The 19,364-nt window shown below is 41.1% G+C and overlaps 1 protein-coding gene across 1 annotated transcript in view; it reads right to left on the bottom strand.

The window, feature by feature from the left end:
- LOC310643935 (alpha-tectorin-like) overlaps window positions 1-17,187 on the bottom strand; it is a 41,073-nt gene extending 23,886 nt beyond the window's left edge. Inside the window, exons 1-6 of the mRNA XM_083368635.1 lie at window positions 16,776-17,187; window positions 14,631-14,764; window positions 13,095-13,382; window positions 7,483-7,620; window positions 6,314-6,479; window positions 1,216-1,628 (exon numbers count right to left, since the gene is read on the bottom strand). Coding sequence (XP_083224761.1) covers window positions 1,216-1,628; window positions 6,314-6,479; window positions 7,483-7,620; window positions 13,095-13,382; window positions 14,631-14,764; window positions 16,776-16,839 — 1,203 coding nt within the window. The 5' untranslated portion in view covers window positions 16,840-17,187. The remainder of the gene's footprint in view (window positions 1-1,215; window positions 1,629-6,313; window positions 6,480-7,482; window positions 7,621-13,094; window positions 13,383-14,630; window positions 14,765-16,775) is intronic.
- Window positions 17,188-19,364: the final 2,177 nt, after the last annotated feature.

Raw genomic sequence — 19,364 nt, forward strand, 5'->3', positions numbered from 1 at the left:
CTCATGACTTATCAGGCTCTAAAAAAAGACAGCGGGAGATCCGTACACTCAGACTTGCATGATTCTGTTATATAGGCTTATAATAAATAGAACAGGGTTCTTCAGAGTGTGCTTTTTAACTGGTCTACCTGGAAAGGCTGACATCAATCTTGCAAATTTGAAAATACATGTCTTCCATTTCCTTCATAGCCAAGAAACTAGGGAGGGTCCTTCTGAGATGTTTGCCATGTCCACATTCCTGTTGTGAGCTAAGCAGCCTCTTACCTGCCTGTCACTCTGCCTATGACTTGTCCCCATGTCTCTCAGCATCATTCCCACATACCATTACAAAATTATGGAGCACATGCACTCAGCCATAGTTTCTCCCAAGAGTAGCTATATTTTCCTATCATAAACATATGATGTAACACCGAGGATTGAAGAACAATGTCACAACATGTCACACCCAATTACTGAATTATTGTTTCTTGCAAACCTTTTTTGGGATCAGCTGTTAGAAAATTGCTCTAAAGCCAGTCCCCGCTTGGGATTGTTGGCTAGACATCACAGCTTGAATGATTTGTCTAAGCAGATGCTTATTTCTGGGGATTAACCTGGACTTCTGGCAGACTGAAGATGACAAGCACACTTTTCTATTATCCCAAATAATAACCTTGAAAGGATACTGTGTGAAAGAAAATGTGCATTCAAACTATGTTGGATTTTACTTCCAGCATAGGTTTTTACTAATGTCCCTGGTTGCCTGCCTGGAAGATTACAGAAGATGAAAGCCAACCTATACGGTGGGCATTAGTTGGAAAAAAGCTGATTCTGTGATGTGACATTATCCATATTATTGCCATTAGATGAAAATAATAATAATAATCAAAACATCCCAGAAATTAACAGAAACTTCTATTTTCTAAGCTGGCTCACTGCTGCATGTTTTTACTGTGGGCTGCTTTTTCCCCCTTTAAAATTTCTTTCCAGATACATCCAGATAATGGAATGATGTCATGACATCATCTAGGCAATGACTTTTGGGATATTCAGACCCATCACAGGGGCAAGTGAAGAAGGCACAGCTCTTCCTTTTCCTGCGTGAATATTTTTTCTTCTATGAAAATCCCCCAAAGACGTAGAGAATTCGCTTTTCTCTACAGCTGTGGTTCCCACAAGCGCATCCTGAGGGTGAAACACGTACATATCCTCTCAGTACGTGAGGGCGAATCTCACCATAATCTTCCCAAAGCTGCCCTTGGGAATGACGATTTTGTGCGAATAGATCTCAACGGAGATGTCCTTCAGCCAGGAGACAGAAGAACCACCACGATTCTCATTTTTAGCTTCCACGCTAAAGAAGGGCAAGCTGGATCCTGGCCAACACTGCCTGGCAAGCAAGTAGGAGCAGGACCCTTGGAAATGGAAAAGGAAGCCATCAAAGGTATGGTAGTGCGGGTCTCCAAAGATCACACAGGTGCTGCTCTCCATTGACACACACTGGAAGAATTTATCCTTCGCCTCGCAGATTTCATAAGGGCCACAGGACACCTCCTGGCAGAAGAGTTCGTTGTTGAAATCCAGGCAACGGCACTTGGTGGAGCAGTTAGCGCTTTCCCAGAAGATCTCCCCTTGACGGAGAAATTGGCCTAGAACAAACCATAGAATCAAGGTCATCTTCATGTCTATGGAAAGGAGCTTTCTCAAAAGGCAACTGGACTGTCTTTCTTTTTCCTTGAAGATGTTTCACTTCTCATCCGAGAAGTCTAAGCAAAACGTCTTGGAGGAAAAACCAAGTCCAGCTGCCTTTTGAAAATGCACCTTTGGAACAAGGTCATCTTCACTGTTCCAAGCAAGAATCCGAGGTATAAATGAGAAGATAAATCAAGAAAGACTGGAATTTTAGATTCCTTCTAGAAAGGGTGAGCACACATATTTCTATTCACAAGTCCACTGAACCCTGATCAGTCCGATTTGCTGCCTATCCATATTTGCAAAAAGTGAAAGCAGAGATGACCAGAACTAGGGTTACTCTTAGGCTTCCTAGGGTAGTCTACTGATGTTTTGGATCATACTTCCCATTTTCATTGCCATATATACCTTCAGTGAGACAAGGTGTTGTGCAAAGTATCTGAAGGAGAGGAGGGTGGTTTATTAACTCTGCAAGAGAGCCCTGACTTAACTACTTTTTAAATATTATAATCTGCTTTAAAAGCTTGGAAAGTGTCCCAAAGAGCATTAGACAGCATTTTTTTCCAGTGTGGGATGTGTATTTGAGAAACTAGTAGCTTTAATCGCTGACACTGAAGTACTATCACAAAACTGTAATGTGACATATTAAGTCACCTTGCCATTGGCATATTAAGGCACATCTTACCTCCATTGCATTTGCATCATCATATTTCCCATATATGTATGATTTCATCAACGCACCGGATCGGCTAAACAAATCAAACCTGGTTAATGCAGGGGTGACCATCAAGGCTAGAGGCCAGGGGTGTCCAACCATGACAATTTTAAGACCCGTGGACTTCAACTCCCAGAAATCCCCAGTCAGCATGGCTGGCTGAGGAATTCTGGGAGTTGAAGGCCATGGGTCTTAAAATTGTCATGGTTGGACATCCCTCCTTTAGGCTAAGCTTTTTATTAAAGTTGGTGACAGAATCTAGCTAACCTTGGCTGCTCTTGGCAGGTTAAGCAAGGACCAACTTGGTTAGGACATGAATGGGAGAAATCCCAAGATTATAAACTAGTTGGTGAAGTCAGAAAACCATCTTGGAAAAAGGCAAGGTTGTATCAGAATAGCTTCCAGGAAAACCACATCCATCGGAGGTCCAGCTTAATCCAAGGTTTTCTACTTTCTCCCCTCAGTAGAGCTTCAATGTGTTAAGGCCCAGGCACAGGAGTTGAGCCAGCATCCTCTCTAAATGTAAAATTGGAAAAAGAAATCTCATGTTTAAATCACAGGGCACTGACCACAGTTAAATGACAACTGGCTGGCTTCTAAAAACAACCAGGTGGATGCAGCATGAATTATATCCCAAACATGCCACGGTTGCTATAACTTAATTCTATTAATAATGGGTGAGTAACGTCTGCGGCTCAAGGGGTGTTAATTGCCTGTTTAGACTCGTTTTTCCTTCCATATGAATTAGCACTAATTAAACATCAAACAGTGCAACTTTGGAGACTTCATATTTTACAACAGCCACAATGGTTTTGACTGTAACTCTTAATGAGGTGGGTGTCTGCCTCTTTGTCTTACACATAGCTAATTATTGCACACACAAAAATAATGTATTGCTTGTGCCTGTAACCATCATTATAAAACAAAGCAAGAATAAAATGTCTATCAGGTTGTGTCGATAGAGGTTACCGTAACTTGCTGAGTAAGGATCTTTGGTTCCCATTTATTTTTTAACAATGGCCTTTGGAAAGCCTGAATTAGACTCCTAAACACTGGGAGTTTTGGTCATTCAAAATGCTTCATTTTGTACTTGACTCCAAATTGACTGATCCCGAGACTTGCTAGCTCTGATCATCTCTCCCTTTTCTTACTCCTTCCTTCTCTCTTTTTCACTTGCTCACCTTCTCCATCTGCTTTCTTGCCTTCATCCCCTCTTCCATCATCCTCACTTAAAGCCCCACCAACCGGCACCTAGCCTTTGGGCCAACCTGGGCTCCAAATGACCGTGCGGTGGATCCATCCCAAATGTCTCCATAATTTCAATTTGTTTCATATTTGCAAGCATCTGGTTGTGCAAATGATACTCCCCAATGATAGCAAAACTCCTTTTGCTTTGGGATCCTCTTATTAATGGAACTCTTTTGATGAAATTGAAAGCTCCAAAACAATCTCAATACTCTTGCATGGAGTTCAAACAGACTTTCGCACCAGAACTTGAACATTGGGACTAGAATGCTGTAAAACTTCATAATTTAGAAGTTGGGAGGAATTTTAATCCTTCCACCACCTCCCTGGAGGCAGACAAGTCTCCTTTTATTTTCTGAACAGTTGCATTTGTAAAGAGAAGATGAACAGGCTCTCCGGGTGGCTATTTTAAAGACCTAACACAAGAAATTTTAACTAGCAAGCAATAATGAAAAAGAATCACTTTATTTTCTTTTGAAAGGACTCTGCATGTTGCAGATTCTAAGGGCAGCTCAGGCGGATGTTTTGAGACTGCCTTTGTGACATCTCTGTATTTCAACATCCCTGGTGTCCAAGAGAAATTTCTATTACAAAGCAACAGAGCTAAAACTCATACAAGAAATGGACACTTTGCAACTGGACTCAGTAAGAATAAGGAATGGATTTACTTCTTCACAAATTCATTGTCACTGTACCTGTTCATAGCCTGCATTTGGGGGGTGGGGGTTGTTTGTTTTGTTTTTTGTAATTATGACAACCCATCTCCATGTTGTGACTTGATGTGGTTTCAGGATGCCCTCCAAGCAGGTGGAACTTCACCTCTCAAAATTCTGTAGCCAGGTTGGTCATTGTAAAGAACATTGGGAACTGAAATCCACACATCTGGAGATTGCCCAGGTTGGGAAAAATTAAATCAGATTTGTGGTGAGAATAAAATGAATGGTGGTTATGAGGTCTGCTTCCATGAATTCAATGGAAGGTGATGGTAACAATGGTGATACTAATAATAACAACAAAGAATTTGTTAAATCTGTATCTCAGCATTCCATTGGGATTTTGGATTTATTTGGATCTACGAGAAATGGATCAGATTGGGGTTATGTTTCTTGGCTAACTGGTGGTATGCAGTGCTTACACTAACCCCTTCTCTCTTGCAGCCCATGAAACCGATATGCTAATATCACAATACATTACATTTATTAAAACATTGCCAGATTCTTGGCTACCTTTTGTTCTGATAGAGTAATATGGTTTATCCATGCCTCTGTTAACTACTATTAGCACAGATAGGAAGTGAGAGAACAATAATAATAATAATAATAATAATAATAATAATAATAATAATAATAATAATAATAATAATAATAATGATAATGATAATAATAATATAATAAACCTTTATTGTCAAAGTACAACGTGTGTACATTGAGATTAGCTGAGCCTCGCCCCGTGCTCTCTCCCCCCAACACACAGTGACAACAAACCCTCCATCCTACCACACCATGTGAGCCAACTACACCACACACCGGCCTCCCAAGTCAATTCTGCATAAGATTATGTCCCATTTAAAAGTCTAACAGCCCATGGATAAAAGCTATTTTTCAGCCTGTTGGTACGGCTGGCTATACTCCTATATCTCCTACCGGATGGTAGGAGAGTAAAGAGGTACCGTCCAGGGTGTGAGTCATCCCTGAGGATCTTCCTCACTCTTCCAAGGCAACGAGCCCTGACAATGTCATCCAGTGGTGTCAGGGGACAACCCACAATGTCTTGTGCTGTGCTCACTACCCTCTGTAATACTTTCCTGTCCGTGGCTGTCAGACCAGCATACCAAACCACAATACCATATGAGAGGACGCTCTCTATAGTAGACCGGTAAAAGAGGGTCATTAGCTGTTGTTCTACACTGCACTTAATAAGACCATTTAAAAATATATATATATGAAAAGCTCTTAACGGCCTCAGCTAGATTTGTTCTTCATTATCTGGCCTAGCAAGATAAAAGCTGAATGGCACTTTATACTAATGACAATCAATGCCGATGGATAACATTAAGACATAGCGACAATGAGCTATAAATGACGACAATGTCACACAAATTGCATTTGGGGAAGAATTCCCACGAAGAACTACCATTTTCAGATTTCCCCCAGGAATTCTTTGAAGAAAAAAGTCATATTGCTCTTGAAATTCTGTCTGCGTTTGTCACTAAATAGCAGGAAGGGGTTATATGTTCCATTTATATTCTGCCTTTCCACACCGAAGACAATCAAGACATGCGACCACAGAAGAGAAAATGTAAACAATCCAAATGGGAGAGCACACTTAAAATCATTATTAACTCACTTCAAATTGAGAAGAGGCAGCTGTGTTGCTTTCTCAGCTTGAGAGTAACCCACAGGAAAAAAAAACCCTCCAGTGCGCCCTAAAATTAATTTTATCGTCTAGGAGGCAGTGCCAGCTCTATTAAGCATGTTAGAGATATTTAGGGTGCTGATGTGGTCTAATGAACAAGGATGTGAGAAGAATGTTGCACATGAAACATTCAGATAAAGTGGAGGTATTGTGAATCATTAGACATACAATGTCCAGTTCCATCTTTAGCAACATTTCTTGGCAAAACTGTCTGAATTTTTTTTAAATGATTCATCTTGACACAAGCAGCTTCCTATATTTGCTTACCTCTAAAACTGCATCCGTTGGCTGGGTCAATTTCCCTCCCATCAATTTTGAATACCCAACGACCTGGCACATTGACATTGGTGGTCTCTTTGATGTTGACAATGTCTGGGCTTCTGGAACCAGGAATGCTAAAATAGTTGGTACTGTTTCCACCATTGAAACCAGCCTAGAAGACCAAAAAGGAGAGTCACCGTCAACTTATCTGGAATGTCACCTGGTGAGTTTCATCTTTGATGCTTTTCTCCTCCCAAATGAACTTATGTTCTTTTGAAGACAAAACACCTGTCACACCTTAACATCTCACCACTGTATTACGGTAAAACCTCAAGTGGCCTGGGGTCCATAGAGTCAATGGCATGCGCACTTCAGGCTCTGAGAATTATGGGAGGAAAAGAGCTCTCTCCTCCCGCAGACCCAGAAATTACAGGAAAAAGATGTGGCGTATTTTTAGCCCTTGGTAGTAAATCCAGGCAACGAACATAACCAGGATCACTAGCACCATCTCTATTGCATGCTACATTAACAGAATCTTGCAAGGCTAAACATTTCTCCCTTCCTCTCTTTTCAGTCTCTGGAAAACTAGGGAGGGTCCTTTGGGAAATGTTTCCCATGTTCTTCCCCACCTGTGGGTTGAACTGCTTCTTCTCAAGCCATTTCCTAGGCTGAGTCTTCCTACGTCTCCCAAGGTCATTCCAGCAGACCATCACATATACCCCTTCTGTGTTTATTGACGGGAGTCAGGCAACCTCCCTTGGATTTTAGTGTTGTTGTTTTTAACACCTGACCAGCAATAATAGTGTGTGTCAAATACTTCATGTCAATAATATTCAGCAGAGAAAGGAAAAAGATTTTGAAGCTGAAACTTTCTTTCCTCGGAATGGCCTACCATTCCAGGGATATTGAAAATAATCTGAATTTCAGTGCATTGATTTCAGAATGTTTTGCACAGCTCTAGTGCAAGCAAGTTTACAATGCTTGGATTCTTGCAAACACACACTCAGACAGTGATAATTGACTATCCCCTGATCATCCCAAAGAACAGTCAAACCAAGATTGGCTATTTAGGTCTTTATTTTCTTGGTAAAATGTAAGTAATCTTTTCCCATGGATGCTGCATACAGAGCTGTCGTGTGAAAAGGAAGCCCAGTATGGTCATCTAATTATCCTACCTGGGCCATCACACCACCAAGACCAGTTAGAGGGTCTCCTCCACTCGCAGTTCCTGTGGTCCAGTTAATTTCTTCATAATTGAACATGGCAAAGGAGGCTGTTCCATCTGAGATAAGGAGAGCTTGGAAAGTGTTCACCTGTTTAAAATACAACTGTTTACTCAGAGGTCAACTCTTCTTTCCAAAGGAAATTACTTTCCAAAACACTTTAAAAAAAATAAAAAAATTAGAAGGATTTGGTTCAACATCTTATTTCTGAATTTGAAGCCAATTTTATTAATCTGAATGACATTTATTTTCTAAGGAAAAAAATCATTAATTCCTTTAAAAATAAACCTAAGTGGATCTTAAAACGAGAAAGGAAAAATATATTAGGGAAATAATGCTGAATTTTGGAAACAACAGCTAAATCCCACCGATGAGTAAGATCTGTGGCTCTTAGCTATCCACATATCTTCTACTGAAATAACAGTTTTAGTTCAGAAGAAAGAAAAACAAAGTAATAAAAAATGTCCAACAACAAATCAAATCACAAGAAACACACATATAATAGATGATATGTCTGTCAAAGAGTTTTTATTATCTAGTATGAACTTATTAAAAAAAACTCCTATTATTCAGTGATGGCAGCCTTTGTGCTTGATGGCATCAATTTGTTTGGAAGGGTCACCTCAATGAAAGCTTCACCATTTAATGACTGTCCCTCACTCGTCCTATAGGTGGCAGTGTTAGAGTAAGAAAGGAAAAAGCATGAATAAAAGTTTGCTTGAACTTCCACATTTATCTATCCAAGCATTATCTTATATGGCCATTTCCTCTCTGAAGATGGTGCAGTAACACCATCCTAATTTTTAGGATAGTCCACAGGATTTTATACGGAAAACAATCTATCTACAAGCAGCAAAAGCACCAGATCGAATATACCTATCAACAGTTTGTTCCAGAAGATTTGATATTCTGTGATGTCATAATTAGTGACAATTTATCCACATGTACAAATGCACAGAGACGCGATACAATAAAACTGTTGAACTGAGTGGTCCTTGACCATCTCTTGTGGTTCTGACCTGCTTTTCTAGAAATTTTTTTCTTGCTATTTCCAAGCAACCAATTGTGCTGATCCCTGTACTAAATCTAAATAGGAAAATCTGAGCCGAGGGAAACATATTCGGTTCCACTTTCATTGCATCCTCATAAATCAGAGGACAACCAGCCCCTCTGCCCATTTCCAATGTGCTTCCTTCCCTTGTGTTTGTCCTACAGAAAGTAAACAATCAAGAACGAACATTTCTTCAATAATTAAAGCAATGGCATTAGATAACGGTGATTGTACTGTGGGTGCAAATAAACCCCTTGATGTTGTGTTTAGCTTTCATTATTAGTATGCTAAAGATGGGATCACACGGTGCTCTAAAAAGGCAGCTCAACACCTCCCAGCCTGGTCTTGCTTCCTTAGGATGTCCGGCTGAGCCTCAGGATGACGGGAAGAACAAATCAAAGTCTGTAAAATTATTTTAAAGTCTCCTCATAAAAGTTCAAAATAAGAATCAAGGAACCTTAAAATAGTCTGACAGATGATATTCCAAGTCAGATATACGATCAGAGTTGAGACAACTCAACTTCTGAGAATTAAATAAAGGTGATTTCAATTTCTACAGAATCTGGACGTTGCATATGGTCTGGAAGAAGTCCAGAGCCATTTGGGTGAAGGTAGCTTTCTGCTTACAGTCTCTCCATGACAAGCGCTTATATAAAAATCTCATTAAAGCCACCTGATGCAACAGCTTGGTTCCCCCTCCTCACTTACTGACCAACTGTTTTACTTACCCTGAATTTAATAGCATTATTAGACCATTTGGAGCAATTAAAATCAGGTTGGTGTAGCAGCTACGCATCATAACTCCCGAATCTATTCTCTCTCATTTATATTTAAGGGAGGCAAAGTAAGAAATGATTATGTCTGCTTTTTTTTAAAAAAAACAGATCCTAAAGTGTTTTTCATATGTGACTTGGTTTTCCAACCTGGTCAATCTGTCCGTTGAGAGGAAAGGAGGAAGGAAGATCCTGCACTTTCCCTAGGAAGTTTCAGCTGATGAGAATTGATTTCCTGCTTATGTTTTACTTAAGGTCTTTTGAAGCTCATTGAATCTTTTAAAAACCCCATCCATTTTTAGTTAAGGTTTAGCTTTAGCTAAGGTTTGGTTCGTGAGAATCCACGGAGTGTAATCTCTGGTTATAAAGCGTAGAAGAGCATGCTTGCTTGAGATAAACTGTAGAGCTGAATCAGGGCCATTTGTTCTGATGAGTGATCCTTCACTCCAGGATGAAATACAGGCAACTCCTCGGCTTACAACAGTTTGTTTACTGACCGTTTAAAGTTATGTCGTCATTGAAAAAAGTGACTTACGACCGCTTTTCACATTTACAGCCATGTCAGCATTCCCACGGTCATGTGGTAAAAATTCAGATGCTTGACAACTAACTCATGACGGTCGCTGTGTCCCGGGGGTCACGTGTTCCCCTCTTGCGACCTTCTAACAACCAAAGTCCATGCGGGGAAGCCCGATTCACTTAACAACCAGGTTACTAACTTAACAACTGCAGTGATTCGCTTAGCAATCACTGGGCAAAAAAGGTCATAAAATGGGGCAAAACTCACTTAACAGATGTCTCACTTAGCAACAGAAACGTTGGGCTCAGTTGAGATCGTAAGTCGAGGACTAGTTTGTTAGGCCTTTCAGGACAAGAATGAATTCTATCGCTTTTTCTGCTTATAAGTTTTCAACTGCCGGGTTTGGGGGTTTGTTTTGAAATTTCAAGGGCTGTTTTTCCCCCCACACCCCAATGAGAAGCTACTACTCTATGCAGATGGCTCTGTGTGATATGGCACCCAACTCTACATCAGCCTAGCCAGGAAAATTCAGCCTCCTCTTTGGGATGAGGGCCAGCCTAACCCTTGGCCAAACTCTCAGCCAGTATGGAAAGGACCACAGGAGGGCAATATTCAAATCCCGTCCCTCCCCCCCTCCCAAAGATTTGGTAGCTTCTTCAGAAGATAACAGAATGACTGAGTTAGGAGGTCTTCTAGGCCAAGGGAGACCAAAAACTACGGAGAGATTCAGGAGAAACCACACCGTTGAAGACTTTGCTGTACATGTGTTGAACAAGCCAAGATGTACAGGCTGGGCTGAATCCGGTTGGACCTGGAACTTCTGCTCCATCAAGGAAGATTGCAGCTGCCTGGCAAAGAAGACATTCATCCATTGCCTCTCTGCGGTGGGAGGCTACTGCTCACCCAGCTCTTTTGGCTGGGCTTCAAATTGGGATATTACAATAATTCTGCTGCTCCTTCTGAACTGTGCATTTATTATACAGGCAGCTGTCTTCCATCACCCCTGGAAAATAACTCATTCTCACCCAGGAAATGGATGAGAGAACAATACAATGATAATCCTATAAAAATGCAACGTGTCTTCTCTTTGAAGCTAACCCTGGCAGGTTTTGAGTTCCTCTGCTTTCATTTCAGAGGCAAGCAGGGCCAGATAAAAACGGAACTCGCGCGCGCACACACACACACACACACCAGCCAAACTGTGTCTGATGCTGTTCTGCTTCCAGCTCCATCTTTGAATTCGAGGCATAAAACAAGGTTTTTACAGCAAAGGGAACTCAGAAAGAGGCACATTGATGGGGATGGAAGACCGGGCTTTTGCAAATATGTGTTTATTTCCTGTTGGCTCGGTCATGGTCCTGTTATTAATATTTATTTAGCGTCTGATGAGAGTGTGACGGAAGACAAGTAAAGGTATATTGACAGAGTCTACGTAATTATAAGTAAAACCTCTATGGGGATATCCCAGTGGCTTCATAAGAGTCCTCTTGACATTAGGATGTTTCGTTTTAAAAACAAAAAAATCTACAGATAGTCCTCGATTTTCATTTAGCGGATGGGGCTTTGCTTGTTTCTGCGGGCCATTTGCTGGCATGCCACGGCCCGGTACTGGTCCACGGCCCGGGGGTTGGGGACCCCTGATCTAGCAAACATAGATGAGGGCTGGACATTATAGTGCTAAATCTCTGCACATTTCTGAGAACTCATGGTTTAAACACGCCAATGATACTTAACGATGCTCCCGATGCAATTCTTCATCATTACATGGGTTACATGTAATGTCACTTAGGTAATGATTAAACGAGGTCAGCAAAATGCATAAATATTTTTCATTTGGGGGAAAAAAAACCAGACTTCAGTTTTCTCATCCTACATTGCAAGATTTGAAAGAGAGGGATGGCAGCCCTGGATTTATTCAATATGGTGCAGGGAGGTTGATTCACCCCACCACCACGACTATGCCCCGCCCATTTTCCCCAAAATCTTTTATAGATCTGTCAGGGTGATGTCTCTGTTTTATTTACTGTCCTCTGTGGATCAGCTGAGATCATTCACCGTTCATTCATCACCGGCTCAAAGAACAAGCCCTACTCCTATGCCCTACTCTGGAAAAAAAATAGTTTAAAAGCTGCTGCTTTGGCGCAGATTGCCACAACCAAATGAAGACACAAACAGGGTTTGGCGGCTGGGGGGAATCATACAACAGGCTAAATCTAAAGCATGAATTCTTCACAATCATCTAACTTTGATAAATAAAATGGATTAGCACAACTGCCAGGTTTTGTGAGATGCATAGCTAAGAGAATAACAAAGTTGAAAGGGACCTTGGAGGTCTTCTAGTCCACCCCCCTGCTCAGGCAAGAAAGCCTCTACCTTTTCAGACAAATGGTTGTCCAACCTCTTCTTAAAAACCTCCAATGTTAGAGCACCCAGAACTTCTGCTAAATAAATGGCCTTACCGTCTGGTTTAACACCATGTGCCAGTGGTGTCTTATTTTACACAACATGCAACAAAGACAAGGACTGGATTGTGCAAACTGCAATAAGCTACCAGCAATCTGCTGCCATTTCAACTAGGTCTACTCTAGCACATAGCTGTGATGGACCATTTCCTTAGTCATTGAGCTTGGTGAATTAGGAATTGGGAATCACAAGGGATGCTGGCTAGTTTTCATCTGAATGATAGGAAGGTGGAGCATACGAAAAAGAGTAGCCACGCCTACGGAGACCTCATCCATACCTACCTGGAGTACATCCTGAGCAGATACTATTCTATCTATGGTAATGCAGTGTCCCACTCCTCATTTAGCTATAGAGTTTGCGTTAGTTGCTACACTGAGATGCTTTCCATGTGTTAGGTTGAGGAAAATTTCCCAATTCTACACCTGCATCCTGAGTAAAGAAAGCTCGTCCACCGGGAAAAAATTCTGGAGATTCAAAACTCGGGAGATTGGTAGCACTTTTTTCCGATCAACAATTTTACTAAAGGGCTATTTTAGGCTAGTGCTTTTCAAACTGGTCAACTTTAAGATGGGTGGACTTCAACTCTCAGGATTCTGAAATTGCTAAGTTTGGAAATGACTTTGAATGACATTTTATTTTTGTGGGAAGCTACTGGACTCCCGTCTGGGCTTCGGGCACAGCAGGTTAACGTAACTCTCCTTCTACAAATTTGGAGGTTAGGTGTCCTAGGCCAGAGGAACCAAGACGGGGATCTTACCGGGGTTGTGCTACTGCCTCCGTAGAAGGTAACTTCATCCCACGTAGCGATAAAAACCGACACAGCGGCGAAGGAGGGCAAGTTCTTGAAATATTTCCTGATATCTTTCGAGACTTTCTTGAGCAGCACCGGGTCGGTGGTCTCCCGGTAGTAGATTTCTCCCCGGATGCCATTGTGGACATCTGCCCAATAAGGGGCGATGAAAGCCCTCCCGTCAGCTAGAGGGAAGGATTCTGGGGTGAACTGGCTGACCAGCACATTAAAGGAAACCACTCCGTTGTTGTTGACCTGCAAGGCAGGATGAAGGTGTGATATAGGTTAGCAGGAAGCAAAAATGTCAGCTCAAAATGATGCCTGGACAAATGTCTGCTTAGAAACCAGATTCCGAAGTTGCAATTTATTCTTCCTGTGTGTTTGTGCCTCTCAATCCTGCCTTGGAAAAATAATGTGTGTGTGTGTGTGAGTGTGTATATATGTATGTATGTATGTATGTGTGTATATATATATATATATATATATATATATATATACTGTATATATATATATACACTGTATATATATATATACACTGTATATATATATATATTGTATATATATATATATATATATATATATATATATATATATATATATATATATATATATATATATATATATATATATATATATATATATATATATATATATATATATATATATATATATATGGATCTTTGGTTATTCGGGTTTTCCCCCACGTAGAACTAAAGGTGTAGGGGCGACGTTTCGACGGAATCCCATCCGTCATCATCAGGCCGGAGTGTTCCTCCTGCTGCTTCCAGGAGCAATGCGTGGTCTGGCTGTTTCTTTCCTTCCAACTGCCGGTGGGGCTGTGTTCTGACTGTAAATTTTTTGGCTTGCTAACAAAGAATAAAGGGAGACCGATATGATCATTTCAAACTTATCTCATCAGTCAGCCATGAGAACAAATAAGTTTGAAATGATCATATCGGTCTCCCTTTATTCTTTGTTAGCAAGCCAAAAAGTTTATACAAATATGAGCTGCCACTGCTGTGGCTACTGCCTGTAGATGGCCTTGGGCTAGGCTGAAACAGGAAATAAGATTTGTCCCGTGTCTGGGACTAAGCAAGTGTATTCTGAATGCTTAACAAACATTTAAAACACACACACACACACACACATATATATATATATATATATATATATGCAGCTTCTTGACATAGTCTGGTTTTCATGCCAGCAAGATAATGTTTAACATGCCAAAGCCTGCACAACGTTTGAGTGTTTAATCAGCTGCACAAGGATGTTGCTGGGCTTTTATAATCTTGCCCCTTGCACACTCGCCTCCTAAGCGCACCCATGATTTTCGTTAATAATAGAGCCTCGCGTTCATTCATAACGTGTAGAAACTTGGCAGGGAGGACACAATTAATCTTCCTCTTCTCCGAGAAAGGCTGGCGGAGAGCGGTGTTTAAAATGCAGCTGTTAATGGCAGGGAAAAGCACCTTTGGCTTCACCAAGTGGTGCTTTACTTACAAAAATGGTCCTGTACGGCACACCAAAGAAAATGAAGGGGAAGGAGAGCTTGATTTCTGGAGAGCTGCCATCATCCACTTTGGGGGTTTTGGTATCATTGGGCCAAAAAGGGTATACGATGCCCATAGTCTGGGCTGCAACAAAGAAACACACAGAGAGAAATAATTATTCTAGTGCCAACCATACCCCATGCCGTACCTTGTTCCTTCCTCCAAGCTTGCTCCATTTTTTCACCCTGGCAGGTGTTTGCAAAAAGTGCAATCCAGGCTCACCTTTATTTATCTATTCTATAATATTATTTCAGTCTTAGATAGCCAATAATACTCTAGTAATCAGCTGGACACACAGAAGGGTGAAGAGGGGACTTGGGTTGCTGGTCTTGTAATGGGCCAGTGCAATATCTACACTTTCCATCTCATGCAGACTGGTGGAATGGGTGTTGAATGAGGCTGAGGGCTTGCGGAAGTCGGATGAAGGCCTCTTTCAACTGTTGAGTTAGCAACAACGGTTGTTAAGTGAATCTGGCTTCCCCATGGACTTTGCTTGTCAGAAGGTGGCAAAAGGGGATCGCCTGACCTTGGGACACTGCAACGGTCATAAGTGTGAACCAGTTGCCAAGCATCTGAATTTTGACCATGTGACCACGGGGATGCTGCAACGGTCGTAAGTGTGAAAAATGGTCCTAAGTCACTTTTTCCAGTGCCATTGCTACTTTGAACGGTCAGTAAAGGAACTGTTGTAAGGATTATCTGTACCTGAATGATTCTGGATTCTGAAAATGGAAAGGCATTTGGTTCCCTGTGATGCTCCCCCACTGTCACCAGTCATTCCAGGATTGTCCCCTTTCACTCCCCACGGGCTGAAAATGTTTCCCAAGCTCAGTCATACATCACATCCCCGCCCTTGCTATGCAAATATGATAGTTCATGCTGATTTATGAGGTCGCTGTGATGGCCTTCTGAATTTGTTGTCACCACTTGAATGCCTTCCATGGGGCACAGAACGTTCATTTCTTCTGCTCCTTCATCATCAGCACTTCTCCGCTGATTTTTTGCAAGCTTACAGCAGAACACGGATGTTTCTTTTCTTCGGCAAACGGCAGAAGCTGCAGAGGCTTCCACTCTAAAGCAAGGCCTCAGTGAGTCTGTCTGCTTCCAAAGAATTGTTCAAAATGCCCTCACGCAAACCTCCCATGAGGGTGTCATAAAAATTGGAGAACCAGGCAGATGGCGCATCTGTCTTGCATATGGATGCGGACCGTGTTAGCGAGTTGTAGCAGGGATTATTTTGACAGACAACGAATAACAAAAAAGCATTCTACTGCTACTAAAATAGCTGCAGCAACATCTCAACTCGCAGGTGTTAAAACGTAGGATTATTTTTTTAATGTTCCTTCACCGCTTCTAGGTATGGCATTAGGTCTGTTTGTCAATACTTATGGTAAGTTGTAGTCATGGACTGGGGGCGGTGTGTGTGTGTGGCGGGGACAAAGGGACCAATCTAGAAACCAAGAGATGGTGAGTTCTAGTCCTGCCTTAGACATGAATGCTGGCTGGGTGACTTTGTGCCAATCACTCTCTCTCAGCCCTAGAAAGGAAGCAACGAGGAAGCACTTCTGAAAAACCTTGCCAAGAAAATGGCAGGGACCCGTCCACTCTCTGAGAATTTGACAGGATTGAATTGAAGGAAAAATGATTTGCCCCTTCCCTCCCACCTTGCCAAAACAGACACAAAAGGAAAGTGGAAATGGATGATGTAGTAAGACAGTCTTATAAAAAATCAGAATTGGGATTAGCAACCACTTGGAGAAGCAACCTGCGCTAATTCCAGAACCAGGAAGGTGGGATCTGTCACATTCCCTATTCATCACTTTCCCATCCTGCTTGGGCCGGAGAATCCACAATGCTAAGTGGGCGGTCTCATTCACGTGTATTTCTAGCAGGGTAAAGTCACACCACAACGAAAACAACCTTAGACACGTCTGAAGATATTTTTGGTAGAATCGTAGAAACAAAGCCAAGGAAGGGAAGAATTCCTGATGGGACACCTTCCTTGCTTGTCAGGCATCCTGCCTAAAGTCTTCCATGCAGTAGATTGTCAGAATGAACAGAGAGCACATCAGTGTTGAAAACCTGAAATACTAACCTTGCTGTTGTAGAAGTAGGAAAGTAAAGGCCACCCAGCTTCTAAACAATGATGGATGACTCATCCTTGGAAGGGAAGAAACAAACAAACAAAAAAAACAGAAAAGCGTAACCAATAAAGATTCACGGGGATCTGTTCATCAGTTCTCCATTAAAGAAATGTCAATCAAGGAATGTCCAAATTGACTGATGAGTCTAGAAATTTGGGGAATGAAGTTTAAAAAAAACACCAAAAAACATTTGCAGATCTTAAGACCCTTCTCAATTAGCCAGGAGTTGTCAACATCCTTGTTAACTGGAAAGGAGGAAGAAGAGGTAAATTGCTTGTTTTATATGACGGGTTCAAATGAAAACTGCAATCTAACGATGGGTTAGGATCCAAGGTCAGCAGTAAATAGGATTTAATGGGAACATCACTCAGAGGAAACATTCAATCCTTTAATGACCCCAAACAGTTTCTCCGTGATCTCTCCAGTACAAAGCTTTGGGCTGATTAGCTTTTCATTGTATACTAAAATGAGAGCCAATTATTGAGCATGGAGTGCTCTCGTTGCAGAGACTTTAAACCTCGATTAAACTAATTCCCTCTTCTCCCCCCTCTCTACCTCTTGCAAAACCAGCTGAAGAATACTTAACATTTCTTGATTGGGAATTCAAAATATAAACAAGGATGCAGAAGCTAATCTTCTGTTCCATAAGCATACCCATCTCACAAAGAATTGGTTAGAGATGTGGGTTAGGTGAGGGAACGGGCAAGGGAAGAGGAGCTAAAAGCAAAATTACATAAATAATACAAACATCCAAGGTGATGTTTTAATTATTGGGGGGGGCAGCAGTGGAAGTTCTCATGCATTATTGAGTACATCAAGAGACAGTAAAGTACACACCATTTCATCACTATTTGCCAACCTTCCCCATCTAAAGGTTACAGTACCGGAGAGGCAAAATGTGTGTTCTACTGAAAAATGCAGAACTAAACTACCTTTAACAAGATCCCACTTAATTGTTTGGAGGGAGTAAAGCATAAATAGAGCTAACATTTTATTGTGGAAGCCGATTTGTGTTCCAAACTAGGAGAAGTGTGGGTTATGTGTGGTTATGTACAGTAATAAAAATGTTTGTTTTTCGACAGAATTCCCAAATCAAGTTCTGCTTCTACCTGATTTGGAAATCAGAACACGCGCACACACCAACACATTACTGATACACAACTCAACATGTTATCTTGCTAGTAACCTCTATAACCATTGAGGAAGCTAGGAAAATTTCATTCCCACAGAATCTGTACCCAATATGTTTATGGGATTTCGTTCATGAATAGTGGTGGCATCGTGAATGTGAAAGTCAGCATCTTTAGCCCAAGGGTGCTTTTTCAAAAGGCAACTGGACTTTCCTTGGCTTTTCTTGTTCCTTGAAAAAATTTCACTTCTTCGGTTGTGAAGAACTGAAGAAGCTTCTTGGATAAGCAAAATGTTTTCAAGGAAAAAAGAAAAAACCCAAGCAAGTCCAGTTGCCTTTTGGAAAAGCACCTTTGGGACATCTATGACTGAATGATCGAGAATCTCCACGGACACGTAACCATCTTTGTCACTGTAGGACCTGCTCGCAGCTGCCCATTTCTATCATATATCTGTCCAGGAAGGCTGGCAAGAGAGGGGAATCAAACTGGTGTCAGCGCCCAAAACTACCTTTTTATGTCTATCTGACGCTTCACATTTGCACACAATCACCTTTTCACCTGCAATGCACCACTATCTCTTACCTGGGCTCAGTCTTTAAAAGACTCTTCAATCATGTTGCATAAAACCTGTCTATGTACGTGTGTGTGTGTGTGTGTGTGTGTGTGTGTGCATGCCCAAAGAGATGAGCTGCCTCATTAGACATGCAGCTTAATTTTCCTGAAATGCATGACAGCAACGCATTAATTACAAAATATAGAAATTCTAATATGTTAAGGACTTATATCTCATCTCGCAGAAGCATTTAAGTGGGATGATAAGTGAACAAGGGAGCTGAAAGCGTTTTTTTTCTATGTAATTGGGAACAGAAGCCGATATTAGTACTTATCACATCCAATTCGCAATCAGCTACATTCAGAGCTACAGAGCATGTATTGCTTTTTATGTGGCTTCTGAGATATCAAACAAAATAAACACAAACTAGAAGGCTGGTCTACAAAAAAAAAAAAAAACCACATCAAACCGCTATCACAAAGACATATTTGTATCCCCAAAAGACAGTTTACAGTGCAAATTTAAAAAAAAAAACTATTGTAAAAAAAAATACAAATTTTAAATAGAGACATATAAATATGTGGAAAACAAAATCACCCACCTGGTTTGCAGTCGAAGCAAAATTGTACCTGAAATCTGAAACCACGTTTTGATCAACTCTGGGAAAACTTATGTCAGCGAAGGATGCATGTCAATAAACAACTGCTAACAGTGATTGATGCTTCCAAAAATCTTTTTTTTTTTGCCCCCAACTGAAGACAAAGCTAAATAAATGCTTTTCAATTAATAACCAATCAGTTTTGCATCTCAAATCTATGACGGTATGTTCGCTGATCAAAAGGTGAGTCAGAAATAGG

Source organism: Vipera ursinii, assembly GCF_947247035.1.
Source record: "Vipera ursinii genome assembly, chromosome: 8".
Classification (NCBI taxonomy): domain Eukaryota; kingdom Metazoa; phylum Chordata; class Lepidosauria; order Squamata; family Viperidae; genus Vipera; species Vipera ursinii.